General features: G+C 43.5%; 1 protein-coding gene across 1 annotated transcript in view; it reads left to right on the top strand.

The window, feature by feature from the left end:
- EIF2S3 (eukaryotic translation initiation factor 2 subunit gamma) overlaps positions 1 to 5,379 on the top strand; it is a 34,385-nt gene extending 29,006 nt beyond the window's left edge. Inside the window, exons 9-12 of the mRNA XM_075854064.1 lie at positions 2,030 to 2,174; positions 2,527 to 2,696; positions 3,424 to 3,596; positions 4,965 to 5,379. Of these exons, the coding sequence (XP_075710179.1) occupies positions 2,030 to 2,174; positions 2,527 to 2,696; positions 3,424 to 3,596; positions 4,965 to 5,028 (552 nt within the window). The 3' untranslated portion in view covers positions 5,029 to 5,379. The remainder of the gene's footprint in view (positions 1 to 2,029; positions 2,175 to 2,526; positions 2,697 to 3,423; positions 3,597 to 4,964) is intronic.
- Positions 5,380 to 22,214: the final 16,835 nt, after the last annotated feature.

Consider the following 22,214-nt stretch of genomic DNA (forward strand, 5'->3'; position numbering starts at 1 on the left):
AGATGGGAGCATAATTCTACTCTTCAAGGATATCTGGCTTTCTCATATTTCGGATGCCGGGGGGCAGGAAGTAGTCTCCTCAGGGTACAAGATCGAGTTTGTATGGCTTCCATCCATCAGGCACTTCCTTTTTCAAGCATTAGAATCTCTCTTGGGTCAAGGATTCTTTGATCCCATTCCTCCAAGCCAGGAGTCCCATAGGTTCTACTCAAATCTTGTTGTCCCCAAAAAGCACTATTCAGTCCGTCCCATCCTGAACCTCAATCGAATGCCTTTCTCCAGGGCTGTCGTTTCCGCATGGAGTCCCTCCGGTTGGTTATTGCCTCCACGTAACGGGGACTTCCTAACGTCACTAGACATCTAGTACGAGTATCATGCATTCCCATTTCCCCATCTCACCAGTGCTTCCTGCACTTTGCGGTTCTTCCTCACCACTTCCAGTTTGTTGCACTCTTAACGTTCCTGCTCTCTCGGCAGTTCACTTCCCATGGTCATCAACTAGCGATTATCTCACTTGCAAGTGGATCAGCCTAGGGGAGGGGGCCCTTCATCCCCTTGTGTTCGCACACATTTGTTCCAAGTGGGGCACACCGGACCTGTACTTGCTGCCGCCTCGACTTTATGTACTCTTCTTTGTCGCCTGGTCTCGCAATTCCTGAGTCATACGCCGTCGACCCTTGGGTGGCTCCGCAGGTTCACTTACGTCTGAGTAACAGGGTTTTCCCGCTGCCTCTTCTCCTTAGGAAGATCAGGGAGGAGGAAATTCCAACCATTCTGGGCGCTCCAGACTGGTTGCATTGTTGTTGGTACGTCGACGTGGTGCTTCAACTAGCCGATGCTCCTTCTCGCTTAACACTTTTAACACCCACTGTGAATTCACATCGGTGCTGCACAGAGCCCAGCAAGTGCCGACGTGTATTTACTGTGGGCGGTCAGGAAGCAGTTAATAACGGTGATCATATTCTCTGTAGCCGCACGAATCGGTTCGGCTGTCCGTGAGCATGTTGCTGGGGAGCCGGGGACACTGACACAGCCGGTGTCCGAGCGCTTTTCACAGCGCTATGCCAGCTGGAACAGAGATCTGTATACTCATGCCCTGGCAGCATGGGGTATGTGCGAAAAGGACGTGAATCTACAGATTGTCGGCATGAAAGGGTTAAATCTCATCCACTATGCTTCTACTGAATTCTGCTGAATTTCCGGACAGAAAAAATGCGGCATTTCTGTTACGTGTGGACGAGCCCTAACTCGTCCTGTAAATACAAGCCCTCGTATGGTTATGTAAATGGAAAAATAAGTCTTATGGCTCTTAGAATGTGGGGAGGGTAAAACGAAAAAATGGCTGTTGTGGGAAGGGGTTTAAAGAGTAACTACACTTATAAACTTTTGATATATCCAAGAGACATTTCAAAAGTTTGGATCAGTGGGGGTCTGGGTGCTGAGACACCCACCGTTGCCGAAATGAAGGTGCAAAAGCTCTCAGCTGAGCACTTTGCACCGTCTGCTGTGATCAGCACTCCCTGTCAGGCTAAAGGCGGTGGGGGTATCAGCACTCGGACTCCCACTGATCCAAACTTTGGATATGTCTCTATGACTTATTAAAATCTTGAAAGTGTAGTTAGGCCCCATGCAGACGAACGTGCTTTTGTGGCCGCATTCCCCCGAAAATCCACGGGAAAATTGCGGCCCCATTTATTCCTATGGGGCCATGCACACGACCCTGGTTTCCACGGTCCGTGCATGGCCCCGGAGCCCGGACGGCAGAAAGAACGGGCATGTCTTATTACGGCAGTGTTCTGCGGTCCGGGCTCATTCAAAATAATGGCCAAGGCCATGTGCACAGCCCACGATTTGCGGGCGGCTCGCGGCTGACACTGTGGCTGACCGACCCGAAAATCACGGCCGTGCACATGGCTACGGTCATGTGCATGAGGTCTTACTCTTTTATCTCTGTACAACCAATGTAATATGGTGTGATATTTGGTCTGTACTAAAGTTGTTTTGTGTGTGTGTTCTCGTAATTCTCCAGGTTGGTCAAGAAATAGAGGTTCGTCCTGGCATAGTCTCTAAAGACAGTGAAGGAAAGCTCATGTGCAAGCCAATCTTTTCTAAAATTGTGTCTCTCTTTGCTGAGCACAATGATCTACAATATGCCGCTCCTGGAGGCCTTATTGGTAAGAGACGCTATCAGTGTAGCTTTGTCTTCGTTCTTCTTCAAACATTTCATGTGTTGTCCAACGATTTGGAGAAATTACCCTGAAAGTAACTGTAATATACATGCCAGCAAAATTTTGCTTCTGTCCCCATCTGGCCTGTGTAAACACTAAGCCTTAGTAATGTTTTATCTGTAATGACATAACCACATAGCCACATTGTCCAGCCTCTGCCATGGGACAGTATGTTACTATGGCTGAAAAGTAATTGCAGGCTGCAGTGATTGGACAACATTGACCACGGGATGTTACCGAGACAATTATTTATAAGGTGTAGTTAACAATTATACCTCGTCTTTCATCGTTTATGCAGGTGTGGGTACCAAGATTGACCCAACTCTATGTCGTGCTGATCGTATGGTTGGGCAAGTATTGGGTGCAGTTGGAGCATTGCCTGAAATATTCACAGAGCTGGAAATATCTTACTTCCTCCTACGACGTCTCCTTGGAGTGCGTACAGAGGGGGATAAGAAGGCAGCTAAGGTGAGAGCTTAACACAAGAATAAAATGGTAATTTTCGTGTTGAAATCTCTTGTGGTGTGTATATATTTTAACCTTTCGACAAACTTTGCATAAATTAAATTGTACAAGCGAATATAAGAAACTTTTTAATATATTAAAGAAAGATGCCTCTTTCTCCCCTTAGCAGACTTCCTTGCTTCTGGCATTGATCAATTCATCCTTAGTCCACTGCTAAAATCTATATCCTAAGAGACAGGATGGATTATCAGCTCCCTGAGGGATCAGGTTATATGCTGCCCATCAAAGTCTATGGAGAGGGAAGGGTGCTGGGGAGCAGAGTGTTACACACAGACGCTGCTGCAGCTTCTAGTAAATGTTCTACCTCGTGCCAGTGCTAGATTCACAGCTACACTGCACGTTACTGTTTGATGTCCTAAATGCTGCTGCAGCGTCTCAGGGTGGGCTACAAAGTCATTGGGCAGAGCAGAATGTTCTCTTTTCCATGTGTACTTAGTCTACTTTGTATGGGAGACATGATCGCAGTTCGGTTCTACCCACTAGCTCAGGTAAAACTGAGAATTCGAGTCTGCAGAGGGGAAAAATGCTAAAACATGCAGAATACGAGTCCTAAAATGGCCAGAAATCGTGTTCTTCCTCGTGTACGCACAAATGACATCTTATTGTGAAAAGTGACCTGAAACGTTAGGTGCGCTTACATTTCTAAGAAGATGTGTATTTTGTGTTTCAGGTTCAAAAATTATCTAAGAATGAAGTGTTGATGGTCAACATTGGTTCTTTGTCCACTGGAGGTCGTGTCAGTGCTGTAAAAGCGGATTTAGGAAAAATTGTGCTTACAAATCCAGTGTGCACGGAAGTAGGAGAGAAAATCGCTCTTAGCAGAAGAGTTGAGAAACATTGGCGGTAAGTTCTGTATATAGTCTACCACAGAAAAGCTGCTTGGCTGAACTTTAACTTGAGCTTTGCGTTTTTGCAGGACGATTGGCCTGACTGTTATCTGTTGATGGTCAAATTGACTATTTAAAAAGGCGTTATTACTATAATTGGCTTAAAAAAATGTAAAGTTCTAATTTTTCTTTTTTTTGCTACCTTACAGAGGCTTTGGACAAACTTTTTTTTTTCTATATTCTCAATTAGTGTACATAAGCCTGAACTGAGATCCCCTGCAAACATGGAGTCTCGCTGGCCCCTGGCTTCTATGTACTCGTGACACATTTTCCACATACAACGGGATCCCGTAAAAAATGTATACAGCACGTTTTTTAACTTGGAAGCCTACGAGTGACGTATACGACTATATGGCATATGTCACAGGCATCCGTTAAACATGTATGCCATGAGCTTTTTAACAACTTTTAATGACTTCTACATTAAATGGATACCATAATATCATATGGGAGCAGTGTACCCATATGTGCTTTTTTTGGCTCCCATTAAGCCCTTAACAGGAGCCATAAGGGTCTTATGCACAGGATCGTGTTTTTGCGGCCGCAATTCACCCGCAAATCTGAAGACAAAGTGACAAAGGACACAAACCCCCCTCAGCCTTAGATGCCATGATCTCTATTGAACAACGGCATATAAGTGGTTAAAGGGCCAGGATTGAAGTTCTATTTGATTCATTAGTGCAATGTGTCAGCCAGTGAGTCTGCTCCATACACCCCCTCCCAACAATGACCTACATGTACGTCAATGTCGGTAAGGGGTAAATGTAGGACAAAAAATGTCATGTGAATGAGCGTTCTCTTCAGTATCTGACACAGCCACTTGGAGTACAGTAGAAATGGGTCCGGTAATGCAGTGAAGGGGCCACACTTAAACATGGTATTTCTGGTCGTGTTCCTCTTGCCGTAACAAGCAAATGTTATATTAAATGATCTATATTCATTATATATTGTCATCTACAAAAGTTTTGAGTTGCTTGTGCTGGTTTCTGGTCCTTATGCTTCATTATTAATTTGGTTAGGACACAGAAGATGGAACTCCTATTTTGATCAATATTATTCAGGTGAATGTGTATAGGGTAGAATGACAAGCCACTTATTAGTGTCCGTATGAAAGTATAATTACTGTTCATGTGAAGTTTCCGGCAGGTTGCCTCCTACATAGCTGTCCTTTTAGTCTATGCTATACTTGATGGGTATTCACAGGTTAATATAAGCCAGTGCCAGGAGAAGCCCTCTAAACTGAAATCAATTTGCCCACTGTTTGTTTGGTTTTTTCCCCCAATGTATACATTATATTAAAATTTTGCTGGTTTTTTTTTTTCAGTTTGATTGGCTGGGGACAGATCAGAAGAGGAGTGACAATAAAGCCCACTGTGGATGACGACTAGAGACAAACACCCTAATGCTGCTAAAATGTTTTTAAAAAACAAACAAAACAAAAAACCACACACTTGCTTTAAATTTATTCAGCAAGTGCTACCTACTTGGATACATTAACTCTTCATATGCCAGAAGTCTAATATTTACAAGTCCCGATTTCTAATTTATAACTGAGCAGGTTCTCCGCACAAGAACACTTGATGCTGTCCCGAGACCGCCTGCTATGTAACACATCAAATTGTATGCCTTTGTTACAAACTATATTACCATTTATTTTCATTCTGCCTGGGGTTGTCGAAGCCCTTAGGACTTATTTCACCTATGAATGAATGTCAGCAAAATAAACTTCAAAAGACCAACTGTTTGTTGTTTTAAGATTTTCATGTAATTAACAGGCTGGATTGGATGAAAAAAATGTTTCAGCACGCGAATAATATTAGCATATAGTTTAATCCACTAAATAAGGCTATTCTTACTAGGGAATCTGTGGACATGCAGAAGAAGATATAGTGCACGGTGCCCGTTTTAGTGAATGGGTGACCTTGTAATACAGATAGTCCACAAAATATAGCTGCTCTTTACTACAGCTCTCCGCTCTGGCTAATATAGAGGGTTTTCTCCCACTCGGGACATCCGTCTAACATCAAAAAGCACTAAAAGGGCAAATGGAAAGGGGTTGTCCTCTCTAAATATACACTGCTCAGCCATAACGTTAACCCCTTGCTGCTGCAGAAGCCAGTTTTGACCTTCCTGACAGAGCATTTTTTTCTGTGTTCAAATGTGACATGTCACTTTGTGGTAATTAACTTTGGAATGCTTTTACCTATCCAAGTGATTCTGAGATTGTACTTTATGTTAGAGGTAAAATTATGTCGATAGATTCAGCATTTACTTTTAAAGAACACCAAAATTTAGAGAAAATTTGGGTAAATTAGCTTTTTTCTAAAGCTGAATGTATCTGCTTGTAAGACAGATAGTAATACCACTCAAAATAGTTACTAGTTAACATGTACCATAAGTACAAATTTGACATTTTTCCACAGATTTCAGTGCCCATTATGTTGTGCCACCAGAGACACGCATACCATAAATTGTTTTAAACAGGTTCTGCTGGGTACAACAATGACCTACAGTATATGTGGACAAAACTGCTGTTTGGTCATACTGCAGAGCTCAGAAGGGAATGCGTGCCGTTTACCTTTTGGAACAAGGATTTTGCTGGATTGGTTTGTGGGCGCAATGTCGCTTTTCGAATAATGATGTGGTAAATGAATGATACAATTAATAATCCATGGATATGTGATATACTATTCTTTAGGCACAAGCCAGGTTTTTAGGGGCAGGTATCACACTGATAAATGGTGATTTTTTTTTTTCTCTTTTGTAAGGCCTAATTCACACGAGCGTGTTTAGTCCATGATATACGGTCCATACGTCGGCCGCATTCCCAGACCGAACACACTGCAGGGAGCCGGGCTCCTAGCATCATAGTTATCTATGACGCTAGGTGTCACTGCCTCTCCGTGGAACTACTGTCCCGTACTGAAAACATGATTACAGTACGGGACAGTTGTCCCGCAGCGAGGCAGTGACACCTAGCGCCATAGATAACTTTAATGCTAGGAGCCCGGCTCCCTGCAGTGTGTTCGGTCCGGGAAATGTGGCCGACGTACGGACCGTATATCATGGACCGAACACGCTCGTTTGAATTAGGCCTAACACAATTTCCACTTTTTTTGGATCCTTCCCTTTTTACCAGTGGAGGGGATTTCGCTGGGAAAGTGTTGCCCTATTACAATACGTGCACCTTCTAAAAGGACTAGTGTCCTCCCCTCCTGCCAGCTTTTTTGTACTAAACCCTTTTGTTTTCCCGCATGGCAGGGCGTCAGTACATGTTCAGAAAGATCAATCCCACCTGTGTACCTATTATATTCCAGGATGCAATCCGGCTTGGGGGCCATTGTAGTGGTCAATCGGACAGGGACGAAGATGCTGCCGTTACTGTAGTCAACATAAGGACATCTCTGTTGTCTTTATACTTGACCGACCACATGTTCTCACTGATTGGGCAAACAGCAGGGCACCAATCAGAGTTTCAGGGAGGCCTCTGGTTTTTGCACATGGTACCACATGCTGCAGTTCTTCTAGTGCAGAGACACTTAAATAGTGGGATGCTGGTATAGAAGTCATCCATGTTAAGGTGGTAACCCTGGTCCAGCAGTGGGTGCACTAAATCCCACACTATTTTCCCACTAATTCCCAGGAAGGGGGCATTCTAGGTGTCCTGCCCTTCGTAAACTCTGAACCTGTGGGCATGCCCTCGTATAGCTGGTACATTTTAATTACATACCTCTAACTGGGCAGGTGGTTGCCTAATTTCTGGGGTTATCACAGTGTGGGCACTGTGCATTACTAGTATAAATTGGTCTGGGCCACCATTTAAATTTACAATTTCTGTTAGGCCTGAAGACAATACTGAATTCCTAAGCTTCTTATGAAATCCAGAATCAGACACACAATTTTTAGGGCTACCACATGGAATCACTCATCTAGGGGGTTGCCTCAGCTGTTGTCCTGGAGCACCTATGCGGGTTCCTCCTCACTGGATGAGGAGGATGACGAGGAATGGGCTGTAATTCCTCCTCTCCCTCGCTGGCCATATCTGCAGGAGGGCAAATGCCTCCTCTACTGAATAGACCCTCTGGGATGATTGGGACGTTTTTATTAGAGGGGTGCGTAATGCTTGAACACGTGTGATACGAAATAAATTTTTCCACAGCGGATTGCAAAGGTTATGCTTTTACATGTGTATAGAAAATTTCTGAATTACAAAAATAAAGGAAAAAGAGAAAAGATATAAATTTAGCCATTAATGCATTATCAGGTACATTCGTGGTATGCAGTCTGATGTGCATATATGTGTCAGTGATCGTGCAGGCAACCCCTCTAATGCCACGTTCAATAGCGATTGCAGCATTTAAATGGTTTGACAGAGGGAGGGGGCTCACCAACTGGTGGCCTGCAAATGGCAGCTGCAGATGGGTTTGCTATGGTAGCTGGGGGCCTAACATGATTATATGTCTATTAGAGGCATAGCCTGATAGACTGCCTGTAAATTTTAGACCGGCAGTAATGCTTTGCTTTACGGAGTATTCCAAAGCATTATATCAGTAATCAGAAGATCGCATTGAGAAATCCCCTAGTGGGAATAAAAAAAAACAGTTAAATAAAGTTTATCAAAAAATAAAGGGCACAGTAAAAATAAAATGTTTTCATAAAAAGTGGTTTTATTTTAAAAGTGTAAAAAAAAGAAAAAAAAACATATATGGTATTGCAGAAATTGTAACAACCTGAATAATAAAGTTAACACATTAATTAAACTGCCTGGTAAGTGGCGTACAAAAAAAACACAACACTGTAAAATAGCTGTTTTGTTTTGTTTTTTTTCTTCATTCTCCCTAAAAATATGGACTGGGACAGGGAAATTTAGAGACAGCTGGTTAGTGCTGCTACGATAAAAAAAAAAAAAAGTCAACACAGATTATGATCACTCACAGCAGGATACAGAAGAAGACTGGTTGACGATGGCCATCACAGGTCAATATGGCACAGAGGAGTTATGCACTCATCCTGCTCACCGTTTCTAACGGGACTGAGGAGGGTGCTGTTGCGATTGGTCAGTCTATACAGACTGACCAATCACAGAGGTGGCACCACCCCCCATGAATATGTGGCAGTGATTTGTGCTGTCCTATAAAATGCCAATCACCAGGGCTGCCATCAGGAATTTCTGGCCACCCCATTACCGAAAGTTGGGTAATGGAAAGTGGTGCGCTCACATTTGTACGCTATGCGCGTTAACTCATTTTGGTACTGTTGTGAATTACAATGAACGAAACCATGGGTCAGGCACATGACTGGTTAATGCCCTGGATTTTGTTCAATTCAGCCAAAACGTATTCCACTGTATGGCATACAGTGGGATACAAGGCCCTGGAGAAACTCCTGAAGTTACTGTACGTAAATGGACAGTGACGTTAGTAGCTTTCCCCGGGCAGAGCTACTAGAGCTCTGCCCAGGGACTCTGTCGTTGATCCTGTTGTCCGTATTTGGACAGTGATGTCAGGAGCTTCCCCAAGGGCAGAGTGATTGCGATGCTCTACCTGGGGACACCAGCATTGGGAAGCTCCTGACGTTACTGTCCATATAATGTCAGGAGCGGTATCGTTTTTTTTTTGCGGGATCTCTCAGGAAGGAATAGCATAGTCTAATTCCATCCTTCAAAAAAAGGTAAACCCCATTCAAATGAGTTATATTGTAACTTGTGAATTTTCAATGCGCAATCCGCACCAAAAATAGGAGTGTTTTAGCCAAAGTCGGGTAGGGAAAGTATGGAACGGGCTCACGAAGTGAAGTATGTTACAGCGGACACTCCAGGGTAACGAGCGGCATCGCTCGTTTAACTCGTTAAATGCTACGGTCAATACCGACCGCAGTATTTAAATAGCTAGAGGGGGCAACCCCATCTAACAGCTCATCGTGCCCCCTGCAATCGCGGGGATGCGATGGTTGCCTGTGGGCCTAATGAAGGCCTCCAGGTTCGCCATCTTTGTGCTCCTACTAAGCCCTGCCGGAGGCCTGAAATATGGCCGATAAATCGGAAGCAGAACGCTTCCAAACATCTGCCCATTGATTTCAATGGGAAAATCGTGTTCTATTCCGATGGGGAGGTTTTTTTACGCGGCTGTTATGAGAAACGGCCGCGTAAAAAAACGGCCACAAAAAAAGATGTGCATGTCACTTCTTCAGCTGTTTTTGGAGACTGGAAAAACAGCTCCAAAAAACGGCCGCGAAAAACGGGAGTGGCTTAAAAAAAAATTTGAAAATCAGGAGCTGTTTTCCCTTGAAAACAGCTCCATATTTTCAGACAGTTTTTATTTTGTGTGTGCACATACCCTTAGGGTATGTTCACACGGCGGGGGTCCGTAACGGCTGAAATTACGGGGATGTTTCAGCCTGAAAACATCCCCGTAATTTCAGCCGTACCGGCATGTGCAGGCGCTTGAACGCCGCGTCAATTACGGCCGTAATTAGCGCTGCTATTCATTGGAGTCAATGAATAGCGGCTCCAATTACGGCCAAAGAAGTGACAGGTCACTTCTTCTACGCGGGCGTCTATTTACGCGCCGTCATTTGACAGCGGCGCGTAAATATACGCCTCGTGTGAACAGACAAACGTCTGCCCATTGCTTTCAATGGGCAGATGTTTGTCAGCGCTATTGAGGCGCTATTTTCAGACGTAATTCGGGGCAAAAACGCCCGAATTACGTCCGTAAATAGGCCGTGTGAACATACCCTAACTGTTCTGCCTCTACTGATAACCAGCCAGGAGAGGGAGAAGTTACATCAGGTCTCCTGTAATTCGCTGTGCAGTTCATTTTCTTAAACGTTGCATGATTCAAAGAGTGAGAGTGCGGGTCACGTGATAAAACCATACCGCTCAACTTTTGAATTTGGAAAAGAGGGACATTTTAAGCCATGCCCCTAACCACACCCAATATCCCGCATAAACACATCAAATCACAGCCAGATCCTTCTGCAAATAACATGCGCACATTGTCACTGCGGATCTCTGGACTGTCTGGATATCACAGATATTATGGATCCGGTTATGTCGTCTTTATGTTACTTTTCCTATCTTGGATATAACATTTGCTCATCACGGCGGCAGCAGTTGCAGGACAAACCAAAAGGCTGAGAACAATGAAAATCAAGAGGGAGACCCTGTTGTGGATGACTTTTCAATTGACAGGTAGCAGAGTTACATGATGGGGATTATTTTTTTCCAGTTGTGTAACTCTGCTACCGGTCAATGGAAAAATCATCCACCAGAGCCCCCCTGTAGATTGCTCCACGCACTGCCCCCCTGTACATAGCGCTAGACACAGCCCCCCCCTGTACATAGCTCCACACACAGCCCCCTGTACATAGCTACACACACAGCCCCCCTGTAGATAGCTCCACACACAGCCCCCTGTAGATAGCGCCACACACAGCCCCCCTGTACATATCGCCAGACACAGCCCCCCTGTAGATAGCGCCAGACACAGCCCCCCTGTAGAAAGCGCCAGACACAGCCCCCCTGTACATAACGTCAGATACAGCCCCCTGTAGATAGCTCCACACACAGCCCCCTGTAGATAGCGCCACACACAGCACCCCTGTAGATAGCGCCACACACAGCACCCCTGTAGTTAGCGCCACACACAGCACCCATGTAGATAGCGCCACACACAGTCCCCCTGTAGGTGCCACATTGCCGCCAGAGCGGAGAGCGGTAGAGGTAGGCTTTATTCACACGACAGGGTCCGAGTGTTGTTTTTCCCAGTTTTTAATACAGGCCACCGCTCACCTCGTGCATCTCGCCACTTCTCTTCTCGACCGCTCCTTCTGCAGACTTGCTCCTCTCTAGCGGCGCGTGCTGCGTACAGCGTCATAGAGGAGGAGTGTTCTTACTGACGTGTCCATCATGCGGCACGTCAGGTAAGTAAAATAAGGCGTTATTCACACAACAGGGTCTGAGTGTCGGCCGATAAAAACGGCAGTTTTTCCCGGCTGTTTTGCAACCGTTCCGATTCTGTTCTGGGCCGTGTTGCCGTTTTTTAACGGCCGATTTTGACCCGTTTTGCATCTGTTTTTTTCCCTGTCCGTTTTAAAATCGGATGAATTTCATTTAAATTTGTTGCCATACACAGCCCTCTGTAGATAATGCCACAGCCCCCCTGGTAGGTAATGCCACCCAGCCCCCTGTAGGAAATGCCACCCAGCCCCCTGTAGGTAATGCCACCCAGCCCCCTGTAGGTAATGCCACCCAGCCCCCTGTAGGTAATGCCACCCAGCCCCCTGCAGGTAATGCCACCCAGCCCCCTGTAGGTAATGCCACCCAGCCCCTTGTAGGTTGCACCCATCCCCCCCTTTCCAGGAGAAGTTGCTGACTTCAATGTCCATATATGGACAGTGTAGTCACTGACTTCTTCTGTAGCGGAATCCCCAGCCACAGGGTCGGAGATTCCGCTTCACAAGTGAGTGACGTCACTGTGTCCATATATGGACAGTGTAGTCACTCACTTCTCCTGTAGCTGAATCCCCGGCCACAGGGTCGGGGATTCCGCTTCAGAAGTTAATGACGTCACTGTGTCCATATATGGACAATGTAGTCACTCACTTCTCCTGTAGCGGAATCCCCAATCCCCAGGCGGGGATTGGGGATTCCGACTCCTACAGGGAGCAAAAAAAGACCCTCCTCACATGCACTCTGCACTGTGAGGAGGAGGGGAGGAAGAGAGAGAGAGCGCGGGCGACGGAAGACACGGCCGTCACTCGGGACACATCAGGTGATGGCCGTGTATTACCCATAAACGGCCGAAAATAGGGCATGTCCCATTTTTTGATGGCCAGTTTTCCCGGGCCGTCAAAAAAATTGGTTGTGTGAATAGCCCCGTCACTCACCGTCAGAAGAAGGCAGGAGTCTTGCAGCTGTTCTGATGCAGCGCCCAGCGGGACATTTACAGACCGCTCGGGACGGCGGGACAGCGGTTAGAAACCGGGACTGTCCCGCCGGATCCGGGACGGTTGGGAGGTATGGCAAAACCCAAGGAATGGAGCAGATAATTCAAGAGAAAGCTCCCAGCGAGGAAATGAACCCCTTACAGGACTTAACGTAACACAACGTACTTGTACGTTGTGTTGCTGATGCGGGTTCAGAAGCTGAGCCTGCACCATCGCCAGCGGGTGTCAGGTGTATATTACAGCTGACATCCGCTGCATAGCCAGTACCGGAGCTAGTCTCCGATCTGGCCGATTAACCCCGTAGATGTTTCCCCTATGGTGTTTCCTAGCAGATCGGAACCCCACAATGCAATCGCAGGGTTCTGATGACTGCTCTGGCAGACCGGAAGCCTAATAATGGCCTCCTGTCTGCCAAGTACGGAAGCCTGCTAGGTCCCGCCTGGAGGCGGGGACTAAAAGGCTTCCGGCTGAAAAAGAAAGATAGCTCAGGAGCTGAGCCTGCAGCATCAGCCACGGGTGTCAGCTGAATGTTACAGCTGACACCGTGCTGTAATGGCAGGGAACGGAGCTAGCTCCGGTCCCTGCCATTATCCCCTTAGATGCCGCGATCAAAAGCGATCGCAGCATCTTAGTGGTTTGTAGCGATCGGCATCGACAGGATGTGTTTGTGAGGAAGCCGATCGTTACTATGGCAACCGGAGGCCTAACAATGGAATCCTGGCCTGCCACATACAATCGCCTATAAGGCCCTGTTCAGAGACAGGACCTAATAGGCTTGCTAACTGACAGCTATAATGCATTACACTACGTGGGTAGTGCAATGCATTAGAGAAAAGATCAGAGGTGCAGGCCCTCAAGTTCCCTAGTGGGACAAAAAAAAAAGTTTATAAAAAAGTTGAATAAAAGTGTAAAAATAAAAGTTTCACGTTAATAAAAACAAACACTGCCTTTTTTCCTATAAGTCTTTTATTATAGGAAAAAAATGAAAACGTTAATAAAAGTACACATATTTGGTATCAGCGCAACGACCTAATCTATATAACTATAATGTTATTTTTGCCGCACGGCATTTTTTCTGTTGTGTCAGAAAAAAATTAATTTTCAATTTCACAGCATTATTCCACTAAATTCAGCAAAAAGCCTGTGGGGTCTAAATGCTCATTATACCCCTTGATAAATTCCTTCAGGGGTGTAATTTCCCAAATGGATTAGCTTTTGGGGGGTTTACACTGATTTGGTCCGGCAGGGGGGTGCAAATGTGACATGGCACCCAAAAACCATTCCAGCAAAATCTGCATGCCAAGTAGCGCTCCTGCCTCTCTGAGCCCTGCCGTGTATCCAAACAGTTTAAGACCACATGTGGAATATTGCCTTACTTGGGAGAGGTTGCTTTACAAATGTTGGGGTGCTTTTTCTCCTTTAACCGTTGCAGAAATAAAAAATTTCAACATTATAGTGGAAAAAAATGTGATATTCATTTTCATGGCCTAATTTCACTAAATTCCACAAAAAACCTGTGGGGTCTAAATGCTCAATATACCCCTCAATAAATACCTTGAGGGCTTTGGTTTCCCAAACGATGTCACTTTTGGGGGGTTTCCACTGTTTTTTTCCCTCATGGGGCTTTGCAAATGCGACATGGCACCCAAAAACCATTCCAGCAAAACTTGAGCTCCGAAAGCCAAATGGTGCTTTTTCCCTTGTGAGACCTGCTGTGTGTCCAAACAACAATTTATTACCACATATGGGGTAGGGTTGTCACGATACCAGAATTTGGACTTCGATACCGATACTTTGTTTCGATACCAAAACAATACCTTACCAACAGTAATAAAAAAAAAAAAGTTATTCCATTTTCTGATGTGAAAGCACGAGGTGTGATGTATTTTGAATGTGCCTCACATTAATAGTAATTAACCCCATCATGTTTCTCAGTCATAATGGATTAATGTGTAAGGTACATGATGGGGTTAATTACTATTAATGTGAGGCACATGGAGGTTAAATTCATCACACCTCATGCATCATAATAAGTGAAAGAAAGCGTTTTTTATTGAATTTTTTTACAGCGTACACATCATAAATGACCCAAAGAATATGTTGTGCAGGTTATTATGGCCGCGCCAATACTGAATATGTGTATATTTTATGTATTGAGACTTATTTTATTGTTTATTGTAAAAAATGTGTACGTGTATTTTTTAAAATTTAATATTACTTTATGTATTTACTTTATTTTTAAACTTTATTGTACTTTAAGACTCCTGCCTTCTTCTGATATATCTATATGCCAGTGCATTATCCTGTGTACTGATAGTACACAGACAGTTGTTAGGACATACCTAAGTATGCCCCAACAACAGGAAATATGGTAAGACAGCCCTGGGGTCCTTCAATGGACCCTGGGCAGTCTGCCAATATATGGTATGTCCCTCAATCGCGTCACAGGGATTCCTATGACACGATCCAAGGGGCATCCTCCCTTCTCATTTTCCTCTTGAATGCTGCGGTCAGCTTTGATCACATCATTCAGGGGAATAACGGCGGTGATGAGATGTTTCTCTCATCTCCCCCGTTAGAGCAGGACTGCGGCTGTGTAATACAGCCATTGCCCTGCTCCTAACAATAAGTGCGCGCACGGTCAGCATAAGGTGATGCGGCCAGCGCTGCACTAATGAGCGGCGGTTCAGGCACTGAAGACAGAACATGTTTTTTTTTTGCAGTGCGCCCCCCATGTTCTGTCTACAGTGCTGCTGCTCATTAGTTCAGTGCTGGCCGCATCACCTCATGCTGACCGCGCGCACTTCTCAGGACTCAGGAGCGGGGCAATGGCTGTATTACACAGCCGCAAACCCGCTCACATACATTCATGTGTTACAATACTGAGCTATGCGGCCACACAGCTTAGTATCGAAATACATGAAATAACAGTATTGAACCGTTTGGGGGTGCACAGTATCGAAACAGTATGGAAGTTTCGATGCATCGTGTATCCCTAATGTGGGGTATTGCTGTAATTGGGAGAAATTGCTTTTCAAATGTTGGGGTGCGTTTTTTCCTTTTAAAAATCTACAATTTCCAAGTTTTTTCAGAAAAATATTAAGTTTCAATTTCACAGCATAATTCCACTAAATTCAGCAAAAAAAACTGTGGGGTCAAAATGCTCACTATACCCCTCGATAAATTCCTTCAGGGGTGTAGTTTCCCAAATGGGGTCACTTTTGGGTGGTCTCCACTGATTTGGTCCCGCAGGGGCTTTGCAAATGTGACATTGCGCCGCAAACCCTCGCAGCAAAATTTGAGCTTCAAAAGCCAAATGGTTTATCACAGTTTATCACCACATATGGGGTATTGTCGTGCTCAGAAGAGTTCACGTTACAAATGTTGGTGTGTTTTTTTTTGAAAATTGAAAAATCTGAGCTAAATCCACATTTTATTAGAAAAACGTAGATTTTCATTTTCACGGCCTAATTCCATTAAATTCAGCAAAAAAACTGTGGGGTCAAATGCTCACTATTGCCCTCAATAAATTCCTTTAGGGGTGTAGTTTCCCAAATTGAGTCACTTTTGTGGGGTTTCCACTGTTTTGGTCCCGCAGGGGCTTTGAAAATGTGACATGGCCCCTGAAAACCATTCCAGCAAAACTTCAGCTCCAAATGCCAAATGGTGCTCCTTCCATTCTGAGCCCTGCTGTGGGTGCAAACAGCAGTTTATTACCACATATGGGGTATTGCCGTAGTCGGGAGAAATTGCTTTTCAAATGTTGGGGTGGTTTTTCCCCTTCATGCTTTCTAAATATTGAAGATTTCTACATTTTATTGGAAAAAATTTAGGTTTTCATTTTTACATCCTAATTCCACTAAATTCAACAAAAAACTGTTGGGTTAAAATGCTCACTATACCCCTTGATAAATTCCTTGAGCGTGTAGTTTGCCAAATGGTGTCTTTTTTGGGGGGGTTTCTACTGTTTTGGTGCCACAAAACCTCTTCAAACTTGACATGGTGCCTAAAATATATTCTAATAAAATGGAGGCCACAAAACCCACGAGGTGCTCCTTTGCTTCTGAGGCCGGTGCTTCAGTACATTAGCATACCTGGCCCACACCTGGGATATTTAGAAAAACTTCAGAATCTGGGCAATAAATATGGAGTTGCGTTTCTCTGGTAAAACCTGGGTTACTGAAAAAATGAATAAAAACAGATTTTCTGCAAAAAAAAAATGTAATTTGTAAATTTCTTACCTCCACTTTGCCTTAATTCCTGTGAAACACCAAAAGAATTATGAAACTTTCTAAATGCTCTTTTGAATACTTTGAGGGGTGCAGTTTTTAAAATGGGGTGTTTTATAGGGGTTTCTAATTTATAAAGCAACTTCAGAACTGAACTGGTCCCTGGAAAAAATTGCCTTTTTAAATTTTCTTGAAAATGTGAGAAACTGCTGCTAAAGTTCTAAGCCTTGTAACATCCTGGAAAAATAAAAGAATGTTCAAAAAACAACGCCAACATAAAGTAGACATATGGGATATGTTAACTAGTAACAATTTTGTGTAGTATTACTGTCTGTTTTACAAGTAGATACATTTAAATTTAGAAAAATGCTCAACATTTTGGTATTTTTCACAAATAAACACTGAATGTATCGACCAAATTTTACCACTAACTTAAAGTACAATATGTCACGAGAAAACAATCTCAGAACCGCTTGAAAAAATAAAAGCATTCCAAAGTTGTTATCACATAAAGTGACACATGTCAGATTTGAAAAAAATGGCCTGGTCCATTAGGCGAAAACAGGCTAGGTCCTTAAGGGTATGTTCACACGCACTAATTACGGACGTAATTCGGGCGTTTTTGCCCCGAATTCCGTCCGAAAATAGCGCCTCAATAGCGCTGACAAACATCTGCCCATTGAAAGCAATGGGCAGACGTTTGTCTGTTCACACGAGGCGTAATTTACGCGCCGCTGTCAAATGACGGCGCGTAAATAGACGCCCGCGTCAAAGAAGTGACCTGTCACTTCTTTGGCCGTAATTGGAGCCGTTATTCATTGACTCCAATGAATAGCAGCGCCAATTACGTCCGTAATGGATGCGGCGTTCAAGCGCCTGCACATGCCGTTACGGCTGAAATTACGGGGATGTTTTCAGGCTGAAACATCCCCGTAATTTCAGCCGTTACAGACGCCCTCGTGTGAACATACCCTAAGGGGTTAACTGCACAGCTATTTACCGGATGCCCATTACAAACAGAACAAATATGTTTACGGGAGTGTTATAAATGGGGCTTTATCAACACAAAGTTTAGTTTTTGGGTTCCCGAGAATAAAACCCACTTCTAAAGGATTTATTTACCTAAGAAGTGATTGTCCCATAGACTGCTGTGTCAATTTAAACTATTTTACTTCCCCATTGGCAATGAATTAGCAAAAACAAAAAGTCCATAGATATGCACTTGTAAGGCCGATTTCACACAGCGTATTCTGTGGCTTTTTTCGCTATGTACTTTTTGGAGGCTGCGGCCAAATGTTAGTTACAAGTCTATAGTAAAATGTGACAATGTCTATATACAGAGTTTTGTTTTTTGGGGGTACTTCCCCATGCACACGACCGTAGATCTTATCTGTAATTACGGACCTATTAATTTCCCGTATATTTACGGGAAGGTGTCCGTGCCGTAGAAAGGCTGCGTAAAAGATAGGACATACAAACATAAAAACAGAGTGTCATAATGATGGCGGCTGCGCGAAAATCACACAGCCACGCATCATATGCTGCTGACACACGGACCTTTTGCGCGCGCAAAACGCTGCGTTTTTTGAGCTCGCAAAATGCACACGCCCGTGTGAATCCGGCCTTATAAGGTTTTCCTTCTAGAATCTGTTTCAATCATGGTGTTTTGTAACCCTGGAGAAGAAGGATCATAAACAAAATAGGATCATGGGGATATTTGAGGACTAAAATTAAGACATCTCGTTCCAGCTGATCTTTACTAACATTGTATGTTTTTGAGCAGTACGTAATATAAAAAAATTTCAGGAGTGCTTTTATTTTAGCAATTCTTGTCTGACCTATAAGCTTTTATAGTCAGCAAATTTAAAAACCTAGCATCCTAATATCTTCATTACTTTTGAAATGTTGCCATTTTTTATTTGCTTTTATTTGCTTCAGTTAACTTTATTTTTCAACAAGCAGCCTATCTGCTGCTGACAAATCGTATTTTTTGACGCTACTAAAACTGAGCTGACGTGGTAAGCATCGGCAAAAACGCCATAAAAATGCTTGTTACATTTTAGAAGTGTTTTTGATGCAGTTGAAATTGACAGAAAAATTCTGCTTGTGAAGGAGGCCTTAGGCATATGACAGAGCAGAACAACGGAAAACCCTAACGCAGATGTGAACCGATTCACACATACAGTTTTGATAGTTTTTTTTTTAACCAAATCCAGAAGTGGATCCAGAAGGAAGGAAGGGTATAAAGAAAAGACTGATGCATCTCCTTTCTTTTGATTCCACTCTAGTGTTTGGCTCAAAAAACTGAGGCAAAAACTGCACCAAAAACTGCATTAAAACTGTGTGTGTGTGCAATAATTTTATTATTATTATTTCTTGTACAAATGTCCAGCCTTTCCACAATGAAGGTTGCAAAATAGGAAGGAAGTCAAGAAACAGCTCATGTGTCTCCTGTCAGCAGCTCTTGCCAGAGGCCACAGTATACATTGTTTAAATGGTTTAACCCCTTCCTGTAAAATGATGGGTCTGGTACATCGTCATTGCAAGGTACTTACCGCAATGCGACGTACCAGACCCGTCATGAATATGAAGCGGGCACAGGAGCTGTGCGCGCTTCATCTTCAGCGGGTGTCAGCTGTAATATATAGCTGACATCCTGCTGCACCGGCTGCTGCACCGGCACTGAATTGGTTGACAGAGGGAGGGGGCTCCCTCTTTACCCCATCGCCGCCCCACCCGCTCCGCAAAAGAAACATGATTTTTTTTAGAAAAGAGTACTTTTATTGTGGCACAGTAGTAAAACGTAAAAAAAATATACATAAATTTGGTATCGCTCTAGTTGTATCGACCCACAGAATGAAGTTAACATGTTGTTTATACTGCACGGTGAATACTGTAAAAAAATAAGAAACAAAACGTGCTAGAATTGCTGTTTTTTGGCTTCCTCGTCTCCCAAAAAATTGAATAAATAGTGATAAAAAAAATCACATGTACCCCAAAATGGAACCAATAAAAATGACAGCTCGTTCCACAAAAAACAGGCCCTCACACAGCTCCGTCAACGGAAAAATAAAAGGTTCTAACTCTCAGAACTCAATGATACAAAACGATGCTAAATGACGGCCCAGACTAATATTTGAAGTCCAGTAGTTTTTTACTAAAAACCCCACATCATCATTTGTTAGACGCCACAGGTGGACCCCGTAGATGCAGCGGAGATGAGGAAACTTTAGGGCCTTATATGGCTAGTGAAGAAGTCAAAGATTAGGCAATGCTAGAGCGCAGATATTTTGTACAATACCCAAAATACCCGGCCTGTGCATAAACTATTGGTTCAAAGCGTACCACACCAATCCATGGATCATTCATGTTATTATTCATTCACTCCATTATTACATCATCCTATTATGCCCTGATGCACTCCGCCCAGCTTATATATACCCTGATGTACTCCGCCCAACTTACATATACCCTGATGTACTCCGCCCAGCTTACATATATCTTCATGTACTCCGCCCAGCTTACGTATACCCTGATGTACTCCGCCCAGCTTACATATACCCTGATGTACGCCGCCTAGCTTACATATACCCTGATGTGCTCTGCTACCTTACATATACCCTGATGTAATCCTCATAGCTTACATATACCCTGATGTACGCTGCCTAGCTTACATATACCCTGATGTACTCCGCACAGCTGATATATACCCTGATGTACTCCGACAGCATACATATACCCTGATGTACTCCACCCATCTTACATATACACTGATGTACTCCACCCAGCTAACATATGCCCCAACATTATAAGCTGAAATACCAGTAAAACCCCAAACAAAACTACTACCAAGCAAAATCTGCGCTCCAAAAGCCAAATGGTTGTCCTTCTGATCCTGACAGTGTGCCTAAACAGCAGTTTATGACCACATATGGGGCATTACTGTATTCTGGAGAACCCAATTAACAATTTATGGGGTGTATGTCTCCAGTGGCACAAGCTGGGTGCAACATATTGGTCACTGAAATGGCATAGCTGTGGAAAAATTGCAATTTTCAATCTGCAACATCCACTTTGCACTAATTTCTGCAAAACAATTGTGTGGTCAAAATGCTCACAATACCTCAAGACGAATTTCTTCAGGGATATAGTTTCCAAAATGGGGTAATTTTTTGGGGCTTTCCACTGTACTGGTACCTTAGCTCAATGCAACAAGGTGTCAGAAAACAAATTTTGTAAAATCTCCACTCCAAAAACCAAATTGCGCTCCTTCCCTTACTGTGTGTCCAAATAACAGTTTATGACCACTTATGGGGTTTTGCCCTAATTGGGAGAAATTGCTTTTCAAATGTTGGGGTGCTTTTTCTCCTTTATTCCTTGTAAAAAATTTAAATGTCCACGTTTTATTGGAAAAAATGTAGTGTTTCAATTTCATGGCCTAATTCCACTAAATTTGGCAAAAAAACCTGTGGGGTTAAAATGCACACTATACCCATCGATAAATTTCTTCAGGGATGTTACTATACCCCTTGATAAATTCATTGAGGGGTGTAGTTTCCCAAATGGGGTCACGTTTGGGAGTTTTCCACAGTTTTGGTCCCACAGGGGCTTTGCAAATGCGACATGGCACCCGAAAACCATTGTAGCAAAACTTGAGCTCCAAAAGCCAAATGGCGCTCCTTCCCTTCTGAGCTCTGCCATTTGTCCAAACAGCAGTTTATTACCAAATATCGGGTATTGTCGTAATCGGGAGAAATTGCTTTTCAAATGTTGTGGTGTTTTTTGTCCTTTGTGCCTTGTAAAAATTGAAAATTTCTACGTTTTATTGGGAAAAAATTAGATTTTTATTTTCACGGCCTAATTCTACTAAATTAAGCAAAAATCCCTGAGGGGTCAAATGCTCACTATATCCCTTGATAAATTCCTCAAGGGGTGTAGTTTGCCAAATGGTGTCTTTTTGGGAGTGTTTCCACTGTTTTGGCCCCACAAGACCACTCCAAACCTGACATGGTGCCTAAAATATACTCTAATAAAAAGAAGGCCCCAAAAGCTCCTTTGCTTCTGAGGCCAGTGTTTCAGTCCCTAGGCACACTAGGGCCACATGTGGGATATTTATAAAAACTGCAGAACCTGGGCAATAAATATTGAGTTGCATTTCTCTGGTAAAAACCTCTATGTTACAGAAAAAAAATAATTAAATATGAATTTCTGCAAAGAAAATGAAATTTGTAAATTTCACCCATACATTTCTTTAATTCTTGTGAAACACCTAAAGGGTTAAGAAAATGTCGTAATACTGTTTTGAATACTTTGAGGGGTGCAGTTTTTAAAATGGGGTGATTTATGGGGACATTCTAACATATAAGGCCCTCAAAGCCACTTCAGAACTGAACTAG

Source organism: Rhinoderma darwinii, chromosome 2 (genome assembly GCF_050947455.1).
Source record: "Rhinoderma darwinii isolate aRhiDar2 chromosome 2, aRhiDar2.hap1, whole genome shotgun sequence".
Lineage (NCBI taxonomy): Eukaryota > Metazoa > Chordata > Amphibia > Anura > Rhinodermatidae > Rhinoderma > Rhinoderma darwinii.